Below are 22,466 nucleotides of genomic sequence, written 5' to 3'. Positions count from 1 at the left end.
GACATTGTGTCTGAAGCTGAATTGAATTAGCAGCATTGACAGAACCCTGGCGATAGGCAGACACCCCCAAGAATGAGAGACAAGGCTGGGAAGCTTGACAATCACCATCAAAGAGAACTCTGGAATACACAGATTTACACCTCGTAAGGATGGATGATTGCAGCAGGACACTGCAATACCCATAGCCTCAAATGGGAACTTACATGTATAAGAAGGGGAGCTCTGGCCATTAAATTCTGGGTCCAGTCCTCTAAGCCAAGACTCAGAGGAACTCCGACTCCTCACTCAGTTAGCCTTGCCTGGCCAGTAAGAGTGACTTGAGCCACAACAAACTGGTATCTGTAGGACGGGTGGGTGGGTGAGTGGGTGTGGGCGTAGACAAATATATTAAACCCTAGTGGGAGGGGAGAGACAGGGGAGAGGGAGTGTGGGTGTGGGGGTGTGTGTGTAGCATATGCTAACTGCTTTCTACCATATTCTCAATAAATGTAGCATACTGCCTTTTCCCCTGAAAAAGAACCCGTGTGCTTCTTATAAGCATTACAGAATAAGGATAGTCCCTATCCACAAGCATCTGAGGGTATGTCTACACTACCACCCTAGTTCGAACTAGGGTGGTTAATGTAGTCATATGAACTTGCAAATGAAGCCCGGGATTTGAATTTCCCGGGCTTCATTTGCATGTTGCCGGGCGCCGCATTTTTAAATGTCCGCTAGTGCGGACTCCGTGCCCACGACTACACGCAGCACAAACTAGATAGTTCAGACTAGGCTTCCTATTCCGAACTATCTGGATGTGGAACGAGGCATACAGATAGTTCGGAATAGGAAGCCTAGTCCAAACTATCTAGTTCGTGCCGCGTGTAGCCGCGGGCATGGAGTCCGAACTAGCGGACATTTAAAAATGGTGGCGCCCGGCAAGATTCAAATGAAGCCCGGGAAATTCAAATCCCGGGCTTCATTTGCAAGTTCGTATGACTACATCAACCACCCTAGTTCGAACTAGGGTGGTAGTGTAGACATACCCTTATAGACTAAACTGATAAAGCAAAGATCCACAGTGAGGCATACTGTGAGAGAGGAGGCACATTCAATAAAAATTTTGTTTATAATTTCCCAATTTTATGTGTTTTTTTAGACACACCCTATGCATCAAATCCTAGTTTCTACTGGAAATATGTACATAGGAAGTAGCACTCCTTAATTTAAAAAACAACCCCCTCCCTGGCTCAAGTACACCCTCAGCACCTCGAACTGCAGGATTTTGTCTCCAATAGATAGCTAACTGCTGCGAACATAACATGCAAAGACTTTCCTTCTTGTGTTCAGGAGATCCCTGCATTAGCTACTTTCAGATGACATTTGATGACTTTCTGGCTGCTTCAGGTGCTAGGTTTTCCTCACTTGAGTACTTTTGGAAGCTATGCACCTGAGTAAAACACTTTCAACAGCTAAAGACTCAATATTTTAACAACATGCAAAACAGCCTGTAATTTAAAGAGATACTGTCAACCTAGTGTAACCCAAACTATGGGCCCCACTTTAAAATTATCCTAATGCTATGGGAAATACTCTCAGAATTTTAAATACAAACCCAAACTACAGCAATGCCAGGTAACACTAGTGACAGAAAGGAGGCAGCAGAATACAAAAGAATGAGTATAAGATGAGAAGTCAGGCTCTTAATTTCCCCATTTTTAAAAGTTGGAATTAGTGTCCATACCTAGCTGGTATGGGAGAACTAACAATAGTCCAGAGCTTTGAAGACGTAAGTGCTATTTAAGCACTCAGTACTTTATTATTAAAAGCAGGAATGGATTAATATATTGTAAACATCTTCATATGGATCCCATGGCTTTTGTAAAAGTAACTGCTGCTTTGTGTACTTGAAAGTCATTTTGAGAGATCAGAGTAAGAGAAAAATGGTAAGATATTTCACAGATTTTTGTCACTGAGTTTAGCTTTTCATCAACAACTGCAGCAGCTAATTGTGAGTTAACTCCTTGTGACCTGACAGAGGGTATTCTTAGAGGAAAAACAATAAAGCAAAACACCAGAACTCAGACAACTAAGAACTTAGTTGCTCCTGGCATCGCCAGGGAAAACCCCACTCTTCCCCAGCCATACAGCAAGAGGCAGCTCCTCAAATACCCACCCAAAAAGCATATAAAACAGAAAAAAGGGAGACAACTGAAATATAGAGCCATGAGACAGGGACTCGCTGGTCCCCTGGGCAGGGGTGGGGTGAGGGTGGGGGGCTCCGTGCCCCCAGAACAGGCAGAGCCTCAGGCTGAAGGGGCATGCCTGGGCTAGTCTCCCCCATGCAGTCCTCAGCACTGCCTGGAGCATACCATGTGGGGCTCTGGCGACAATTTAAAAGGCCTGGGAATCCTACCTGCCACTGCTGCTACTATGGCAGTGGCTGGAGCCTGGGGCACTTTGGAATCCCGGCCCTGGGGCAGTTGCCTCCTTCTACCCGCTCCCCCCACGCCCCATTGGTGGGCCTGCCATGAGATGACATGTGCCTCTCTGACTCATGCAAATGTGCACTCTGGGGATCAGAAGAGTGTTACCAGTGATACAGAATCTCCCTGGCCCTTCCAAACCCCACCAAGAAGTAGCACGCTTTTCAGCTGACAGCAATGTATATTTTCATTTGCTCATCTATTAACTAACTTGGGGCGCATCTACACAGCAGGGCAAACGTGGAATTAAGCTACACAACTTCAGCTATGTCAATTGCATAGCTGAAGTACAAATAGCTCAATTCAGTTTTGTCGCTGTCTACACAGCAGGAAGTCAAAGGAAGAACTCTCTACCTTTGACTTCCCTTACTCCTCATGAAATAAGGGCTACAGGAGTCACAGTAAGAAGTCCTCCAGCTCGACATTATTTCGAAATAATGGCTTGCTGTGTAGACACGCATTTTGTTATTTCGAAATAATGTCAGTTATTCTAAAATAACGCTGCTGTGTAGTCTATGTCTAGGCTATGTCTACACTATGGCTACGTCTAGACTTCAAGCCTCTTTCAAAAGAGGCTTTTTTGAAAGATACTTTAGAAAAAGCTTCTTTTGAAAAAGAACATCTAGACTACAACCAGTACTTTTGAAAAAGCAAGCCGCTTTTTCAAAAGAGAGCACCCAGGCAGTCTGGATGCTCTCTTTCGACAAAGGACAGTTTGCATTACATAGTGCCTTTTTTCAAAACAGCTTTGAAAAAAGGCATTATTCCCTGTAAAACGAGGTTTTCCGTGGTTGAAAAAACTGCTGCGTTCTTTCGATTTACTTTCGAAAGAATGTGGCAGCAGTCTAGACGCAGGAAAAGTTTTTTTGAAAAAAGGCCATTTTTCCGAAAAAAACCCTTTAGTCTAGACACACCCTACGTGTTTTGTCAGAAGAGGCAATGCAAATGAAGAGCTGATTAGCATTTTGTTGTGCTTCATTTGCATAATCTATTCCGATCCATTTTTGAGCAAGAGGGTTTTGCGCAAAAACATGCGGTGTGTACGTGTCCATTTTGTGCAAAACCCCCTTGTTGTGCTAGATCCTTATGCCTCTCCGGGAGGTAGAAGGGTTTTTGCGCAAGGGGTTTTTGTGCAAAACAGACACGTCTACACCGCATGTTTTTGCGCAAAACCCTCCTGGGCAAAAAAGGATCGGAATAGATTATGCAAATGAAGTGTGACAAAATACTAATCAGCGCTTCATTTGCATTGCCTCTTCCGACAAAACACGTAGTGCATACACACCCTTAGATTTATTTGCTAGTCCTGATAGAAAGAGGAAGAATAAGCACATATTAATAGCTTTCCTTCTGTTTTCTGTTCACCTCCTCCTGACCACCCTGTTTGGAAATTAAAATGCTGCTTCTCTCTCACCCAGAATAATTCCATTGGGTTCCTCTGGTGGCTGCCATACAATTCGTACTGATGTCAGTCTCACTTCAGGGAACACCAGCCTCACAGGTGGTCCCGGGGCTGAAAAGAACAACAGAAATCACATACATAGATATTATGTACCAAAGAAACTGCTAGTTCTGTGACAGCCACTTGTTTAAAGACTTCTCTGTCTGCTTTATACAGAAGCCAGGTCAAACAGTATCTGAGCAGCACTCCAGAGATGGTTATGGGCTTATGATGCTGGACATGCACACACTGGTTCTACGATGAGGTATTCTGTGAAAGATTGAGTGCCTCTTGCACCACAGAAGAGCAACTACGATGCGGCAACCACAACCGTAGAATGTACTGCCCCTATAAAAGTGTGTTACAAGGGTGCTTTGACAAATGAGTTCTGCCCTATGTGAGAGTGATCTCATAACAGCATAGTTGGGAATCCCTGTGAGCCAATCAGATTACACACTTCATCTAAGTCACTACACAGTTCATTATATTCTAGGGTGTGAGGCACTAAGCTACCTTTACAGAGAGAGATAATGTGTCAGCTTAATCCCCCTTCATGCCTGTTGAAAATTGAATAATAACTAACTGCGCTGGCAGCCCTTGCTTTGAACTCCCTTCTGATTTTACATATACATTTTATATTCCTATGTCTAAGCCTGAGAATGCTTGTGAGGTCAGAAGACCATTAACCTGGCTTTTACCCAGGTTATCCATCTTAGGCTCACAAGGTGAGCTTATGTGAATTCAGAAATAAGCAGGCTCTGAAATTCTCTGTAAGCACAAATCCCACCTGCACTCTCACTGATGATACTTTTAATTAAATTGAACTGAAAGAAGACACAACATGTTTATGTTGGGAGTTTGGAGATGGAAGAACAATTTGTGTCATTTGCCAACATGTACTTTAGGAGGGAGCTTCTATAATGAGCTTGCCTTTCACAAATATCCTTAAACATTTCTCATTACATTCTGGTTTATGGAATTCAGTGAATGCACAGTCTCCCGGTAGAGTTTTGCTACAATAACCTCCTCTCTGCTTCGTCCCTTAGAAAAAGGCCATGCTACCACGCAGCTAGTGTGTTAGGAGAATAACTCAAGCAATGACTGGGGGTAATTGCGCTCTTCCTCTGTGCAAAGCACATCCTTAGTGCTTTGCTGTAGACTGCGGAAAATATTGTACTAAATCAGAAGTCTGAACATGTTCTCAGTCCAATGTAATTACTTCAGTAAAGTTGCCTATGGAAATCTACAGTTATTTAATTTCTGTTGGGAGCTTTAGATCCAAATGGATTTGGGATTTTATTTGTATTTATTAGGATGAATAAAAAAAAGTTTTAAACTGACACACTCTTTATACTTGCTCATATGCTACTAAAAATGCAGAGAAGATGGTAACCTTTAAGTGTTTGACATCTGTAAAGCCAAAAAAATATTATTACTGCTGATGTATACTTAGGTGAAAATACACCAGGAATGCTCTCACCATGCAGACAAGTTAAAACAAAAACAGGGGATGGCTCCTGTCCTTTCAGCACATCAAACTGCACAGAGTAATCTCTGTTTGTAGGAAGCATGGGGGACTACAAATGGTCATTTTTCAAAGGTCAATATCTTATTGACCAGAACAAGCAGGTAAATGACTGACAGACACATGAGATGGGTTTAAACAGCAGGCTGCAATTTTATTAATTATTCCTTGGGGGAGAGTCAGTATACTATCTGCCCCAGCTCTCATGTACCAGCCCTTTAATTAATTTCTTCCAGTGAGGGTTACAGGGCTTTTGTCACAAACAAAAAAATAACTTGGAATACTTTCTCCCTGGTCTACCCAGGGACCAGTGTTCCCTCTAGTTGTGCAGCAGCACAGCTTCATAGGTGATTAATCATCCCACCCTCCCCCAGACTGGGTGAGGCTGATTAATCACCTGTGAAGCTGTGCTGCTGTCCAGCTTGGAGGAAACATTGCCAGGAACTCTGTTCATTTGTGAAACCTCTTCACCCTGGTCCTCCGTGTAAGGAGGATGGAGTGACAAGAGGCCACAAAAAGGCATGAGAGGTGTACCTCTGTCCTCAAAGACTTCGAAGTTCCACTATTTCATGAGAGCAAGGTTCAGATGCACAATTCTGGAGGCCTTATTGACATCTGGAAGCTGGGTCTTCTCACCTTTACCCCCAGACACCTGCTGACCTCTGTGATGAGTCAGCAATAATTGATGTTATAAATTATGGAGGTTGTGGAAGTCATAAATTCCATGGTTTTCTGTGACTGCCGTGACACCTGCAGTGATCAACGTGGCTGATAGCAGGGCCACCAAAGCAGCTGGGGCAAAGGGGGCACACAGCAGGCAGTCTACTGTCCTTATCCCCTCTTACCCAGCCAATGGCTACGCAGAGAAATGAAGGGGAGGGGGGAACCCCTCTCTGCTGTGCATACATTTGGACTTTTCTCATCCTCTTCTGTCTAGTCAAAGTACCTTCCCTAGTAAAGGCAGCATGGGGTATGCTCTTGCAGAACATTGGTATAGACCAGCATTAGTATAAACCTCTTGAGGTCCCTTGCAGTCCTAGTATTCTATGATTCTATGATTAACCAATCCGCAGGCTGGACGTGGTTCGCCAGGGTGAGCTCCTGGAGAACAGCCACTTTATTTACCTGTCTCTCCACAAGTACACACACTTGCAGCTCCCGGCCTGCACCACTTTCCACAGTTCCCATTGGCTGGGAATGGTGATGCACTGCCAATGGAAACTGGAAGTGCTCGCACCTGAGGAGGCACACGTAAATAAAGCAGCAGCGGCCTGCCAGGGGCTAACCCTGGTGAACTGCCTCCATCTTATTGCCCAGCCCTGGTGTAGACCCTCTTACTGGAATGCCAAACTTCATATCACCGTCAGGTTCAGTCAGGGTTGGATTTGTTTATTGTGTCCTATTATAGCATTTCTTTTTTTAGCGCTAAGATTGCAGTTCTGTGGAAGTGCATAATTGGGCTGTCAAACTTCAGCTTGGAACTAGCTATATGAGGTTTTAATGAGTGAGAAACAAAGGTTTTGCTTTCATCAGTTATGGGGGGGGGGAATGTTCTAAGTTTTTGGGCCCAGAACCTCAGCATGCCCACAATGCTGTGCTAACTGACACTAGCCTAGGCTAAGGCCATTTATGTTTAAAACAAATCCAGGCTATATTTTAAAGCTTGCATAAGGAAAACCAATTTTATTTTAAAAGAAATGTTAGAGTGAATGGGAAGAACACTTGAGTGACCCACACACTTACCATCATCCTTGGTTCTCTCTATGACTGGAGGGAAGTTAGGGACTCCATCTCCAATACGTGTGAACGCCAGGACCTGAATCTCATAAAGCACATATTTCCGCAAACTGGCCAGCAGGACAGACTGGGTGTGGTTACCTCTCACTATTTGGGCCTTTGGTTCAGAGTCCAAATCTTTTGCTTTAAATAGAATCTGAGGAATAAACACAAGAGGAAAAAGTATGGTTGTCATTATCCAAAAAGACTGCAAGAAAGAGGGTAGGCATTTTGGGGGAGTTCCTGAGCTTAACGCAACAGATTCAACTGAATTCATTTGTATAGACAGGTAATCCCAAGGACATGAGCATAGGCTTTATATAACAGAGGGTAAGCCATGAAGTTCTGGGTATGTGAAGGGAAATCAGGGATACTGCAAACTGGAACCCATGAGATTATGACTTTAGAAGACAAAGGCCATTGTTCGAAACAATGCAACTCTGCTGGACTCTTTGCCCTCATTTCTGGTGACTGAACTGCAGTGACTCTGGGATGAAGGGGTGCGTTATGAGCAGGCTTCTTCCAGGGTCCTGCCTGATATTCCTTTCTATGGTCTCTGCTTTGAACTGTCGGTGTAAACTGCAGTTCAAAGAGACTTACCGATGCTAATACTGACAGCGTTAGTATGCTACAAAGAGAATATAGACTCATGATGGGAGCAGCAGGAGACGCTAGCTACCCCAAGTACACACCCATCTGTGAGACTAGACATGAAGCTGGGGCATGGAATGGAATGGTATGTATAACACTCTTATGATTGCTGCTGTTCATGTGACCGTGGCAACACTCTATTCTTAGCATACTAACTTGATCAGAGCTAGTGTAGTTTATACCTCCAGCTTCACTTGTATACATACCCTAAGCCAATCAGATCACTCCTTTGAAGAAAGCGCACATTTCCTGACTTTTCTCAAAAGAGAAATGGGTAAATTAATATGCATCTGGTAGATAATAGCTATCAAAGGGAAAAACAGCCCAGCAAATGTATTAAAACCCCCTTTATAGCATGAAACCTCAACTGTGTACCTTGTAGCCCAGGATAAGTCCATTCTGCTCTGATTCAGGTACTGATGTCCATGTCAATAGGATCTGGGTGGAGCTTACAGCTTCAGCTGATACATTCTCAGGGGGAGCCGAAGGAACTGCAATCATATGGAATCACAGATGTTAGAGATATGTTTTTCCTTCCTATTGGGGTCACCTACTCCATTGCCCTGCCTGCTCAGGATTGCTTCCTACAGAGCATTTATTTCTGTCTTGTTTAGTTTGGTGTTCTGTGTTTGCAAGCCTTCTCCACAGCCTAAAACAGGTAAAAATATGCACCCTATATTTCCCTCTCTAAAATCTTATCCTTTTTCTCCTATCTGTATCCCTCCTTCTATCCTCGCTAATTTTTCATTAATTCTTCCTGCAAACCATGACATTTGTGAACAGTAAAAGATTCTAAACTATGGACAGTCCATTCCTGTGTATTCATTTGTTTTATTTGTATATAATATTAACATAATAAATATGGAAATTGAGATGTAAATGCTCCACACTCTATATACTTTGTAATAATTAGAATCAAGTTAGCTTTGGACCAATGCAAACATCTCTATGTCACATGTTTTACTTCCCTGTGATGAAAGCTAGAGATCCTTATATCCTAAGGGTTTATCTAAGGGTGCAACAAGAATTCCAACAAGAATTTTGTATCTATCCTGCTTCCTAGAAAAATTATAGCATGTAGTCTAAACCTGGCAATAATTCCAGCTTCTGAATTGATCCCAGATCTCCTGATTAACTGAGGACTGCTCCTACCTCCACGCCTTTTGATTAGGGTGCAGTATACAAAGTGTCGATGTTGCAGATCTATAACGGAGGAGCTAGGCTTGGATCATCAGGGTATAAATAAAAGGCACGCCCATTTCATTTAAACTATAAAATGTGATTATTGGGCCATATTAAATTACAAATACCACAGCAACTGAAATAGCGGAATCGTCCCTGACTAGAGAGTGCAGGGATTCTATATCCTCTGTCTATTACCTCTCCAGGCATCACAGAAGAGCCAACCAAACACAAGCACAAGTTTAACACCATTCAGTTATGTAATTAAATTTGGAGGCTGCTTTGGAAGGTTCAAGAAACAAGATTTTATTTCAGACCTTTCTTCTTTTTCTTTATCTGAAGGGCATAATCATTTTTAAAGCATGATGCGCCTGTCAAGCTTCAGAGAACATTCATTTGCTAAGGAAGAGAGTGTTACACAAGCACATGTGGAAAAGGTTTGAATAAGGTTCTGAGTGCATCACCAAGGGAGCACAATGCCCCTGAAAAAGCCAGCACTCTCCTTGCAGTCCAAATGAAAGCAGGAGAAAAGCTCTTATGGAGGGCTAGCTCCTGAGGCTGTAAGCAGCAAGAACAGTATAATGAGTATGACACAAGAATTAATATATATTGAAAAAAAACCACCAACCCGCACCCCCGTGCACTGAAGGTTAACTGCATATACAGTCATTTCTGAAACAATTTCCCTGTTACCAATTACCTGGGACATGAGAAACAGAGTACCATAACACAACAATGCAGCAGCCTGAAATCAGATTTTTTTCCTCTCTATGCTGAAGTGTTTTTATCTTCTTCTAGATTTATCCCCCACAAGGATATAATTATGTTAAAGGAAAACAGATTGCCAGGAGCCATGAATGTCTTTGGATTCCTGCCATAACTTTATCTGTAGATCTTCACAAAGAGATACTCCCACATGAATTACTTTGGAGGGAGAGAGAAAGGAATCAGAGTAAGTGTAAAGGAAAACAGCCCTTTTCCAGCCACACCGGTTTTTGGGGTTTTTTTTTTTGTTTGTTTGGGGTTTTTTTTTTTTTTTGCTTTGAATTTTCCTTTTGCGAGACAAAAAAAAACTTCTTTATTTTATGAATAATCTTTTGCTTTTTGGTCAGTTGTTATAAGTTCTCCACAGTTCACAGAAGGTGCTGCAGTTGTACTCATAGAGTATGCATGCATCTTTAGGTTGTGTATGTGATCACTTATTACTGCAAGCAGGAGTATAACAATGCAGGAAATGAAGCTTCCTGAAGATTTGCTAGCCCCGACTCCTGATGCACTCTCTCACCTCTCAGTAACAGGCAGACCAAGTATTTCCCCAAATATTGTCTTAGGGATGTAAGTGCAGTACCCAGATGGAAACTCTTTTTTTATGTGTCAAGTGATTACCAAATCTTAGTGTCTCTCTGTGCTAGCATTCCACTGCTATTCTTCTTCTGATGGTCATGTTTCTGTTCTAAAGGGGAATCAGATTCAAGATGATCATTATATAAGGAATGGGAATGTGTGTGTTTGTGTATTGTGTTTGGTGATAAGGTGGCTGAATTAAGGGTTGCTTTTCATCAGATGCCACCACCAGAATACAATGTTGAAATGTTCTATAAGCATAAAATGAAGGACAGAAAAATTTAATGCTAAATGTAGAGGCACTCTATTACTCTCCATGAGGTAGTTAGAAGTAATGCCATGCATAGGGTACTTTCATGATCAGACGTGGGAAACTACATAGACTCTCATGGTATTCTCCAATAGATCACAGCAGAAGCTCTTGTTTTTGCCGTTATATTCTCTATCACCATAACCGCATTCTGTCCATTATAACTGGAGTGCCTCACTGTGGTGGGAGGCACATCCTGGTCCTGACCAAAACACTGTCATACAGAAATGCAACAAAAATTCACAATTTCTCTATTTGTGTGACAGGATGGACTTGGCCCCAAAGCCCACTGCTGAAAGTTTATGGCCTCGCCACACCCGACCTCAGAAAAAGAGCAGTAGAAAAGTCCTCAAAGTTCCCTGGAACGGTGGTATGAGATACAGCCAATCAGGGCCCAACAAGCTAGTATAAAGAAAGCTGCTGGGCCAGAGCCAGGCAGTTCCTCTTTGTAGTTTGAGGACCAGGTGATTGGCTGGCTTCGAGAGCGGTGGCAGTTCCATGGACAGTTCATTGTGGAAAGCTTACTGAGGACTGGACTGAGGCCCAGTGTCAGCTACTGAAGACTGGGGCTTGGCTGGTGGAAAGAGTTGCAGAACCCTGGATAGGGTACTGGTGGGACTTTGAGACATAGCCCTGAGGTAAGGGCAGGGATGGTGCAGGGCCATGGGGAAGTGGCTCCGGTAGTGAGAATAGCAGTAGAACTTCAATGAACAGGACACAGCACACAACTGCTATTTACAGGGTCCCTGGGCTGGGACCCAGAGTAATGGGTCTGGGTCTCTCCCAACTCTCCAGTAGCTAATGTGGGGGGAAGAGGGAAGGGGGGGGGAGAAGCCTGGTCCTAAGGCAATCCAAAGGATGGAGCCCTGGAACACCATGCCGGTGACAATCATTACAATCCATTGGTGTCTATTTTGCATTTTACTAGGAAAGTTCAACTGTCTTAAAAGATGCCACACGTGGAGGGGTGCACTGGTTCCTTGGATTAGCTCACTTATGTTTACTGATTCATTGCCACATTTTGAAAGCAAAAATAAAGCTGATAATTTGTACAATTTATGTTAGAAGTGAGAGTTCAGACCTGTGGCTATGTTAAAAATAAGAGTGTTGCAGCACAAAGCCCTCTTTGTCTGTTATGTGAGGGACACAATAGGCCAGATCCTCAGCCAGTGTAAATCAATATAGATCCATCGGTTACAATGGAAAAATGCTTCTTTTTGCAAGCTGGGGATTTGGCCCTATTTCTGCAATAAAGTAATGCTTTATCTCAGTATCTTAACTGCTTCATGAAGGTCAATCTCTGAAACACTAAGAGCTTGATCCTCCTACAGATCCGTGACTGTGCTTGTGTAACAGCTGATTTTATAAGACAAGTGGCTATGCACATCCACGTAATCAGGGAACATTATGAGCCCACAAACACTAAAGCAGGGGACTAGCATATTTGAGATGAATTATATGAAAACATGAGGTTATGGATCAAGAAAGAAACATTAAGATCAAGGTTGTATGAACACTGTTATGGACTATTTAGCATTTCTGTAGTTGAAATATATAATTCTGCAAACCAATTCCCATCACAATAAGTGGAAACAGTGTGTAAATTGTCATTCTGTGATTATATTACACAGTGAAATGAACTGAATTATTTAAGTTCCCAGAGTATGAAAACATTTCAGATCAATAAAATCTCTCCTTTTTGAAGCCTAAATTTATCTCTCTCCCCCATTCAACTTCTCGTTCTTGTACCCAGGGTGTGGATCTTCCTTTCATTTTGTTCATCCTTCCTGCGGTCTGTTCCTAAGCCATCCCCCATCAATCCCAGTATTATTTCTCCATGCTCAGTCTGTTTGGTTGCCTCAAGCCTTCTTCATAATGAATTGCATTAAAAGACAGAGTAGCTGCAGTGACATGCAACTTATTGTTAGTACGTGTGCTCAGCTAACGGTGACATAAACACACCTCTTAGAATAAACAGTCATCCAGATGCAATTTTTCTTTTTTAATAAAGACCATGGATGCACCCAGCTGCACTAATATATAGGATACCAAGAGCAAATGTAGTGCAGGAGCTCACGTCTCAGACTGCCATCCTGGGCTAATGGTGAAGAGCTCTGCAATGGGAGTTAATATAGTTTTGGCTCTGCCACTGTGTGTCCTTGGATGAGTCAACTTTGGCCTGATTGTCAAGAGTGATGAACACCCACAATTCTAATTAAAAATCAACCTACATCTTGCCATTTGTAATACAGGATTTTAATTCTTACCCAAGTCCTACCTACCTCATAGGAGTGTTGGGAAAAGTTTTGTAAGGCATTGTGAGAATATACACCTCTGTCTAACTGGTAAGTATTACTATTTTGCTCACTCCCTGAAAGTAGTTGCTGATGGGACTTGCATTTGTGTTGAATGGCCCACCCTTCCCTCTGGCTTTAGGTATAACCCTACTCACACTTTAACCCAGCCATGCTCATGAATACAAGGCCTGCCAAGTTAATTTCAGCTTTGAATTTTTTGTTTTCAACACAGTATGTTGTTCCACCCATATCTGAAAAAAGTATAGCCTAATATATGACCCTTTACCATGCACCAAAATGCTTTATTCTAACACATACAAATACAGAAGAAATTACATGGAAAACAAACTAATCCTTATGGTCGAAATCAGTGCACACATAAGGACCGTTTTGATTATTTAGTTTTCTGGAATCACTTGCCAAATTAAATCTTTTTTTTTTTGATATTGGGAGAGAAAGTGCTGACATATACACATAGAACCTTTGATTTTTAAATGGATGATTTGGACCACTATAACCCCAAGGATTTATGAAACTACTTAATCTTACTATCTGCTATTTTTCAGAGGAATCGTTTGAACTGCAATAGAGAAAAGAGGAAATGCAGTTATCTCCTTATAATGATACAGGGTGCTTCAAAACTATTTGATTCTGGGTCTTACTATCTCAACCTCCATTACCAAACAGGTCTTGTTTAAAATCCCTCTCAGCAATAGCATTCCAATTATTAGGAAACCCAACACTTTAAAAGAGAGGGGCTCAAAGATTTTGTTTAGCTTTTTACCTTTAGTTAGTTCAAAGCTTAGTTGCTTCAAGCATAGACCAAATCTTGCAAGGTCCTGAGTACCTGTTGCTGCTGTTGGTAGTTTTTCCACATTGTCTATCTTTATGTAACACTCAGATGTGCATACACGCTCACAGCATGTACAGAATTAAGCTTTAAAGCACTCAAATTTAAATGACTTTGAAGGAAAACAAAACATGAGCATTGTTTAAATACTGGTCACATGCAACAATAATTTACTTTTACTATTAAATATTTTATCCAAATAGGGTCACTCCTTCTAATTAGTCAACTGCAATATAAAATCAAATTACAACAGAAGCATGCAGGCTGGGACTGAAAAAGAGGTTTTGTTTGAAGTTCCCTTAGCTAACAGCTTTGCAAGAGCTATCTTCAGCTGTTGCTACAGAGTTACCAGTTACTTGTTGATGCCTTGATATTGTAGAGACTGCTTTCTTCTGGCAACTGGAATGTCTCTAAACTAGTGTAATAGCTGCATACTCAGATCAGGTAGATAGTACAAGTTCTACATACTTGTTAAAATGTGCATACATGGGTTACACACATGCAGATCTATGGGCACAATTTTGGAATGTGGCACTCATAGCTCAGGGTACGTCTACACTACAGCGCTAGTTCGAACTAACTTAGTTCGAATTAGTTAATTCTAACTAAGCTAGTTCGAACTAACGCATCTAGAACTAAAAACTAGTTCGAACTAGCGTTTTGCTAGTTCGAACTAGTAAGTCCACATTGAGTGGACTCTGAACAGGGCTTAAGGATGGCCGGAAGCAGTGCCGGCAGGGCATAAAAGGAGGACTTAGAGCATGGAGATGCTGTCTCAGGCTAGCCGAGGGCTGCGCTTAAAGGGTCCCGACCCCCACCCCGGACACACAGTTCTAAGGGGTGCCCCGCTTGCAAAGAAGTTCTGGCTTGGAGTGCCCTGAGTGCCCACACTGGGCACATCACACCACTCGGCCATCAGCCCGGCTGCACTTGCCGCAGGCTGCCATCTGCGGAGAGGGAGTAATTGGGGGGCTGCAGGAGAGCTTCCACCCCCAGAAGCCCGCAGAGCCAGCCCAGTCCTCCCCATCGGGGGCTCGTACCCCATTCCTCCCTCACCTCCTTCCACTTACCCTTCCTTAGCCCCCCTTCTTATTGATGTACAAAATAAAGATAACGTTTCTTCCAACATTGACTCTGTCTTTATTGAAAAAAAACTGGGGGAGACTGGGAAAAGGAGGTGGGAGAGGGGAAGAGAAAGGCTGGGAGAGGGGAGGGCAACTAACATGATCAGGGGTTGGGAACAGGTCCCATATGAAGAGAGGCTACAGAGACTGGGACTTCTCAGCTTAGAAAAGAGGAGACGGAGGGGGGACAGGATAGAGGGCTCTAAAAGCAGGAGTTGGGTGGAGAGGGTGCATACAGAAAAGCTCTTCATTAGTTCCCATAAAGAAGGACTAGAGGACACCAAAGGAAAGGAATGGGTAGCAGGCTTGAAACTAGTAAGAGAAAGTTGTTGTTCTTCAGAAAGCAAATAGTTAACCTGTGGAACTCCTTGCTGCAGGAGGCTGTGAAGGCTACAACTAGAACAGAGTTTAAAGGGAAGTGAGATCAAGTCATGGAGGTTGGGTCCATGGAGTCCTATTAGCCAGAGGGTAGGAGTGGTGTCCCTGCCCAAAGTTTGTGGAAGGCTGGAGAGGGATGGCACGAGACAAATGGCTTGGTCATTGTCTTCGGTCCATCCCCTCCAGGGTCCCTAGGGTTGGCCGCTGTTGGCAGACAGGCTACTGGGCTAGATGGACCTTTGGTCTGACCCAGTACGGCCATTGTAAGCTCAGGGCTCAGGGTCGGGGGTCTCAGTGGACCCCCTTGATTTTCATGCACACCTGGTCCTGGGTGGCCAGGCTGGCAGCTCTCCTGCCCTAGACGGCCACTTTCCTGTGCCTAGTGAGGAGATCGTGGACGAGGTCCACGATGTCCGCACTAGCCCAGGAAGGTGCCCGCCTCTTGCGGTCCAGGGCAAGCTCCCGGGAGCCGCCAGCCTGGTCCCGGCAAGAGGGGGTGGGCTGGGGGGCATCGGGTGGGTGGCTCTGTGCCGTGCCAGGTGCAGGGTCTGCTAGCTGGGTGCTGGCAGGCTTGCACCTGGCACGGGCACCGTAGCCAGCCCGTGCCCCTTTAAGGGGTCCGGGGCCGGGAGGGGGGCATAGAGTTTCCCTGGTGTTGGCCAGAGTGGCCACCAGGGAAACCTGGGGAGGGCTAGCCTCCCACTAGTTCGAACTAAAGGGCTACACAGCCCTTAGTTCGAACTAGCTAGTTCGAACTAGGCGTTAGTCCTCGTAAAATGAGGTTTTCCTAGTTCGAACTAAGCGCTCCGCTAGTTCGATTCAAATTCGAACTAGCGGAGCGCTAGTGTAGCGCCTATTAAAGTTAGTTCGAACTAACGTCCGTTAGTTCGAACTAACTTTGTAGTGTAGACATACCCTCAGATCATTAGTTATCTCTTTGGTCACTGTCTACTTCATTTAAAACCTTCCCCAACAGGCTTTCTGGCTTCTCGATGTGTCTTTTAAAAAATCATCAATGAATCCATAATTTACACTTTTAGGTTTAGTAGATCTGCAAGAAACAAAGGTTGAGGGGAAGTGCTGAAGATGCTGAAATGCACCATGCCCCTTCTTTTCAGAAGCACATATGCTCTAGGGACTTACCAGACTCCCGTGTGCAACTTCTCACCACATCGCTCCATGGTCCTGCTCCAATGGCATTGAAGGCCTGAATCTGCAGTTCATATTCTACCCACTCCTCCAGATCCTCAATAGTATATTCCCGCTCCAGTCGGTCATTGATTATCTTCATGAGCACTGGAGACTGCAGATCCACTCGCCACAATTTTATCCTGTAACCCACTGATTCCGGGTTGCCATTATATTGAGCGTCAGGGAGAGGCTGGCCATTAATAGTAAGAGGAGCACAAAATTATTGCATGGAATTGGTGGGCTATGCTTTTCAAATCATATGGCATTGCCTTTTGTATTCATATATTTAACAAATACTCCAAGAAAGTAAGAAAATTTTGGGGCGTGTGTGAGAGGTTGAGGGTTAATTTGTTTTGTTTACCATTTATAACATTTTTATTTTGTACATGATATTATTTTATTTTTTGCATGCCACACTACCTAATTATCTTATAGCAACCACCACCTCTCTCTGTCCCACCCACACATAGATACATCGCTCACTCCACATTTGTGGAGGTAATAGCAAACTGGTAAATTACAGAACCATGGGATAAAATGTGGAAACGACTGATAAATTACAGAGCCATGTGATATATTTATCATGCACCTCAGACTGTTTCACTGTCCCTCTGCCTATCAATCCATCTAACTAGGATTCATTCTAACATTCCAGTTCCCTGAACAGATTCAGACACTTAAAAGAAAAATTGACCTGCCCCAGAAATGTCATCACCTGCTCCACCCAAGTGTGGATTTTCCCCCTTAAAACTGTATCTGGAGGAGACCAAGTATGAGCAATATTCAACACTGCATCAGTAACAGGTTTTGTTGTACATTAACATTTCATAGCTTTAAAGTATTCTATCCTGCAGCCCAGCAGGACTAGAAATGTAAACTTCATTCAGTTGGAAAGAAGTTCCCAAAGGGTCACAGAACTCACTTGTCGGCCTTGAAGGGCAGAAATATCAAACTTTAAAATACTGACATTATTAAACTGGGTCATTTTTAGATGTATTTGTGTGGTTCTCTCTGACCTCTGCACTGCTGGTCTCATGGTAACGAAGACATTTAGCTTTACAGGTGGATGAATACAAAACAGTCCTAATGAAAGTTTAAAAAATCCCCTAAAATGCTCTTGAATTATCAGAGCACTGACCAGAGATATGAAGGTGTGATATACTACGAAGATGTGACAGCATTGGATAGGGATGAGTATGTTACGCTTATATGAAGCCACAAATGAATTATATAGGTCAAAGACCAAATGAACTATAATAGCTCTTCTATACATACTAATGTCTCATTTATAAGACTGATATCTCAGCCAGTGAAGGACCAGACAAGTTCTGAGTGAGTTTTGGAAGCTGGACTCTCGCCTTTTCAATGGACTACTGCTCCTAGCTAGTCACATGTGGGGGTGGGAGGGCAGCAGGAAGAGGAACTATTTTGGGGGTAGATTAATAATTTAGAAAGGCAACTATTTGAAGGGAGTTAGAATATTAGAGTGAATCCCAGTGAGATATTTTTGCAGGCAACTAAAGCAGTCAAAGGTACATGGTAAATTAATTTGTGAATAGCTCTGCAATTAATCACCTGATTCCGCAATTTATCACACAGCTCTGCAATCGATCACCTGGAAACAGTTTCCACACAGGTGGTATGTAGGTATATATGGAAATACTCTACTGGAATAAAACCAGAGTAACTCTCTAAAAATAAAGGTTGTTATTCTAGATACATGTCAGTGTAACTCAGGAGAAGCATATAACTTATTACAATTTTAGTTCATTAACAATTTATCATTGTTATAGATTGCTGTTGTTCTCCTACACACGGCTCATTTCAACATCTCTTCATCTTCAAGTGACCATTTTTTAAAAACGATCTTCAATGGCCCTCTCCCAGCCCATCTCTTTATATCAGTATCTGCAAGATCACCAGACTTTAGTGACTAAAATTCAGTGAAGAACTTTGCAGAACAAAACAGCAAATTAGCTCAAGTATTTATATTGTTTATATGAGCTGACTGAAGCTGAGGAGAAGCTAACGGAAGTGGAGAGCCTCAAAAGCCAAGGCACTAGCATCTCTGGCCTTTTATACAAGGAGTATATTTGCCTTGTGGGAGAATTGAAGTGATTAGTAAAACAGTTAAATCTCAGATTTCAAGACTATTTGGACAAGGGAATGTTTTTGCTACTGCTCTTCGGGTCAAATATATCGAAAAAATGAATTAATGAACTTTAGATACATTCTCCAGGGAAACGGACAGCTCAAATGTCAGCATCTCCCCCGACTTTCTAATTTACATTAACTCACCATCCAGCGGATCCACAAGCTAGTCTCACTGGCTGTGCGTACAGTAAGGCTCCCTGGTGCAATGTCTGGTGGAGCTTGTAGTGTCTGGATGACTCGAGATGGTTGGCTGAGTGGGCTTTGGCCCACGATATTCGCCTGTCTCATGCGGAATCTAAAGCATAAGGAAATCACGGTGAAATATGTTCCAAAACAAAGCTAACCTAAAATCGAACAAATGCTATTTCTTGCTCAGGATGACGCCGATATGAAAGAAAATCAGGCCTTTATCAATGAGAGATGTGAGTGCCCATTGCATTCATAACTAAGTCCACTACTGTAATAATAGCAAGATCCTCAAAATTACACTGAGTTTGTGTCTATTAGAAACACAGATAGGCAATGTAAGGAGATTGTGTTCTATACCAAATTTGAGGCGATTATGCCAGCATTTACTGATTTTTTTTCCCTTGAGATACCTTCATGTTACATTCAGAAAGGCTACGTCTACACTGCAGTGCTATTTCAGGATATCTCTGGTATTCCACGCCTTTTGAGCATGCCCGTTATTTTGAAATATAATATGCTCATTTTTTCGACGTCTCTGTAATCAGTATTACACAAGGGCTGTGTCTACACTGGCCACTTATTCCGGAAAATCAGCCGCTTTTCCGGAATAACTTGCCAGCTGTCTACACTGGCCCCTTGAATTTCCGGAAAAGCACTGACAATCTACTGTAAAATCATCCGTGCTTTTCCAGAAAAACTATGCTGCTCCCGTTCGGGCAAAAGTCCTTTTCCGGAAAACTGTTCCGGAAAAGGGCCAGTGTAGACAGCACAGATTTCTTTTCCGCAAAAAAGCCCCGATCGCGAAAATGACGATCGGGGCTTTTTTGCGGAAAAGCGCGTCTACATTGGTAAGGTAGGTGTTGGAATAGCAATTTATTTTGAAATAAGTGCTGTGTAGACCACCAGATTTTGAAATAAGTGATTTCAAAATTGACTTGAAATTAGCTATGCAATTTGTGTAACTGAAATTGCGTAGCTTATTTCGAGTTACGGGTGAAGTGTAGACACACCCAAAGAGTGTTATGAACATCTGTATCTATATACCATAGTGTCCTTGCAAATATCAGGAATGCATCAGCTATCGTTCCCTTCAATGATCAGTTCAAAGAGGGCTGATACATCTCTGAGGACTGCCTTGTTTCCTTTCAGGCAGAAGAATAATTAAGTTATTTAATATGAATACACAGCTTAAAAGTCATCCTGTTTGCTCCAGATGATCTCTTCTACAGCAGGAGTTCCTAAAAGGGCACGAAAGCCTTTTTTTCAACTTCATAAGGAATCACAAAAAAGTTAAGATTTGCTGGAGGCTTCAGATACCGACTAGTGACAAACACGGGGGGGGGCTTTCAGTTCCAAATATTTGAGGCTACCATGTAGCTGCTCAACTTGTTTATATTAAACAGTAGAAATCTGTCTTTAATGACTGGACGTGGATAAAGGCTGAGCTAGATGATGTAGCACCATTTATCTATCTGCTTTGATCACTTTAGGAAGTGCATTAAAGGCAATACATCAAACAAACACCATCCCTGATTTCATACTCAAACATTGGCAAAAGAAGCTCAATTGAAACAGAATGTCTAACTGATAATTAGCACTCATGATTTATCCTTTCAGCATGCTGTAACTAGAACTAACAGGAGGAATGATCAGTCTTTTGCAGCCATATTTTTGGTTTTGAAATTTCCAATTTTTTCCACAAAAATAGAATTGCTTTGAAATGTCAGAGTGAGCAGGAAGGTCGCCTGATAGCAGAGCACTGGCAAGGAATGTGGGAGACTCAAATTTTAAAACCCCTCTCTTACTCAAGGCAGAGTTTGAAATCCCAGAACACTATGCTTCAGGCTGAGCAAAGACTTAAATCTGAGTTGCACCCCATCCACCAGATTAAGGAGTGCAAAAGGCTCCCTCCTCAAGCTCTGGCTATAGCATTGCACCTCTCCTGACAAGACAAGACAGGTTGAAACTCTCTAGTCTGGCACCAGTGTTTCCACTAAGATTTTCCATCCATGAGCAGAGTGAGTTTTGTTTTGTGCACCAATATTGAGGTCATGTGTACTTGTTAAGATGTGTGCCACCATGGCACCCAAGTTATAATCCCCTCTCCTTGCCTCTCTGCTGCCATGTTTCTCACCCTTCCCTCACCCTGTCTGCTCCCCTGGTGCCTGCTGCTGCCCCCCAAAATCCCTCACCCTCCTCTGCTGTCCTGGCTCCTGCCCTTTTCACTCCCATCAGTCCTCCTGGGACTTGCCCCACCTCCCCATCCTCTCTGTGCTTGGATTCATGCCAGGGCTGCAGTGCTATTTTTAGTACCGCAGTTCCGGCCCCAACAGTTGCCATGCAGCCACAGCCCCAGCTGCTCCCAGGGGCTGGGCCATGCAGCGGGCAGCTGCCTCATGTGTCAGGACTGGAGATGGGCTGCAGTGCTATTTTTAGTACCACGGCCCAGGCTCCAGCTCTGGCAGCCACCACTCAGGTTCCTGGGGTGGGCAGTCATTTGTCACATAGCCCCGCCCCAGAAGCAGTTGGGTCCGCAGCTGTGCAGCTCTGATGAGGGGGTGGGCAGGAATGAAATTCTTGGTGCACACCTGCACAGTGGCGCACCTTATAGGAAACCCTGTCTGGCTCTCTCTGGTCTGGCAACATCCATGGTCTGGCATGATTTTAGTTAGCCAGATGTCCACTTCTCATAGATGTGGCCAAGTTTCCCGCAGTTTCAAAGTTTGTTTATAGCTACCAGACCTTGCTCTCAGTGTTCAGTGCTGTTATTTAGCTCTAATTTTCCGCTAAATGTCTTCAGTAAGCAGTGGAATTATTGGTAATACTGCTTGACAATATTGACCTCCCATGGTTCAGCACTGGTCAGGTCCTTACAGTGCCAGACAAGAGAGGTTCAACCTGTACTTCAAGAATCTGGTGACAGCTAGGAAATTTATCTCTTTTAATAATCATATGACCAGAGCTGGGTGAAAATTTGCTTTGCAAGCAACTTGAGGTAAATGGTTTTGAACCAAACCAAAACTGATTTTTTAAAAATGTTTGGGAAACTGAAAAGATTGAACTGAACATCCATGAACCATTATGGCAAAGTTTCTGTTTAGCTTTTCAGGAATTTTGACAAAAGGAAAAGAGGGCTAGATTCACAGAGGAGGAGGTGCTGGTCCTGCTACATCTCTTTAGTCTGGAGCTGGCATCGGGGAGACCTGGGCTCAGTTTCGCCCAGGCCTAACAAGGAGACAGGAATAAAGCATGGATCTCCTCCAGTACCAAAGAGGGGCTTCTCCACTGTGAAGTAATATTCTGGAATGAAGCTCTCTCAGTCACTCCTTTTGAAACTGCCCTTTTATACAAACATTTAAAGAGTCCTTGAAGCAGGGATTTTAACTTGTACCTTCCACATCCTACATGAGTGCTTTAACTACCGAGCCATGGAATCCTTCCTACTCCCTTTCCTTGGCCCAATGACTATCCACTGCCATCATGAAAAGCTACAAAGACATCCTGATAATCCATTTTTTTCTAAAATTGCCATAATATAAATCTCCCACATCCGTGAAACAGCTTTTAGAAATTCTTGGCAGGTTCATAT

At 43.1% G+C, this 22,466-nt stretch overlaps 1 protein-coding gene across 10 annotated transcripts in view; it reads right to left on the bottom strand.

The window, feature by feature from the left end:
- The window catches only part of SDK1 (sidekick cell adhesion molecule 1), an 844,750-nt gene that overhangs the window by 110,181 nt on the left and 712,103 nt on the right, over positions 1 to 22,466 (bottom strand). For all 10 annotated transcript variants that reach the window (XM_089769286.1, XM_075899625.2, XM_089769291.1 and 7 more), the window contains 5 exons: positions 18,833 to 18,983; positions 16,487 to 16,724; positions 8,234 to 8,349; positions 7,175 to 7,364; positions 3,880 to 3,978 (listed from right to left, as the gene is read on the bottom strand). In XM_089769286.1, coding sequence (XP_089625412.1) covers positions 3,880 to 3,978; positions 7,175 to 7,364; positions 8,234 to 8,349; positions 16,487 to 16,724; positions 18,833 to 18,983 — 794 coding nt within the window. The remainder of the gene's footprint in view (positions 1 to 3,879; positions 3,979 to 7,174; positions 7,365 to 8,233; positions 8,350 to 16,486; positions 16,725 to 18,832; positions 18,984 to 22,466) is intronic.

Source organism: Pelodiscus sinensis, chromosome 15 (genome assembly GCF_052426305.1).
Source record: "Pelodiscus sinensis isolate ZL-2025 chromosome 15, ASM5242630v1, whole genome shotgun sequence".
Taxonomy (NCBI): domain Eukaryota; kingdom Metazoa; phylum Chordata; order Testudines; family Trionychidae; genus Pelodiscus; species Pelodiscus sinensis.
The sequence above is the reverse complement of the archived record's forward strand: the minus strand, read 5'-3'. Positions and strand labels throughout refer to the sequence as shown.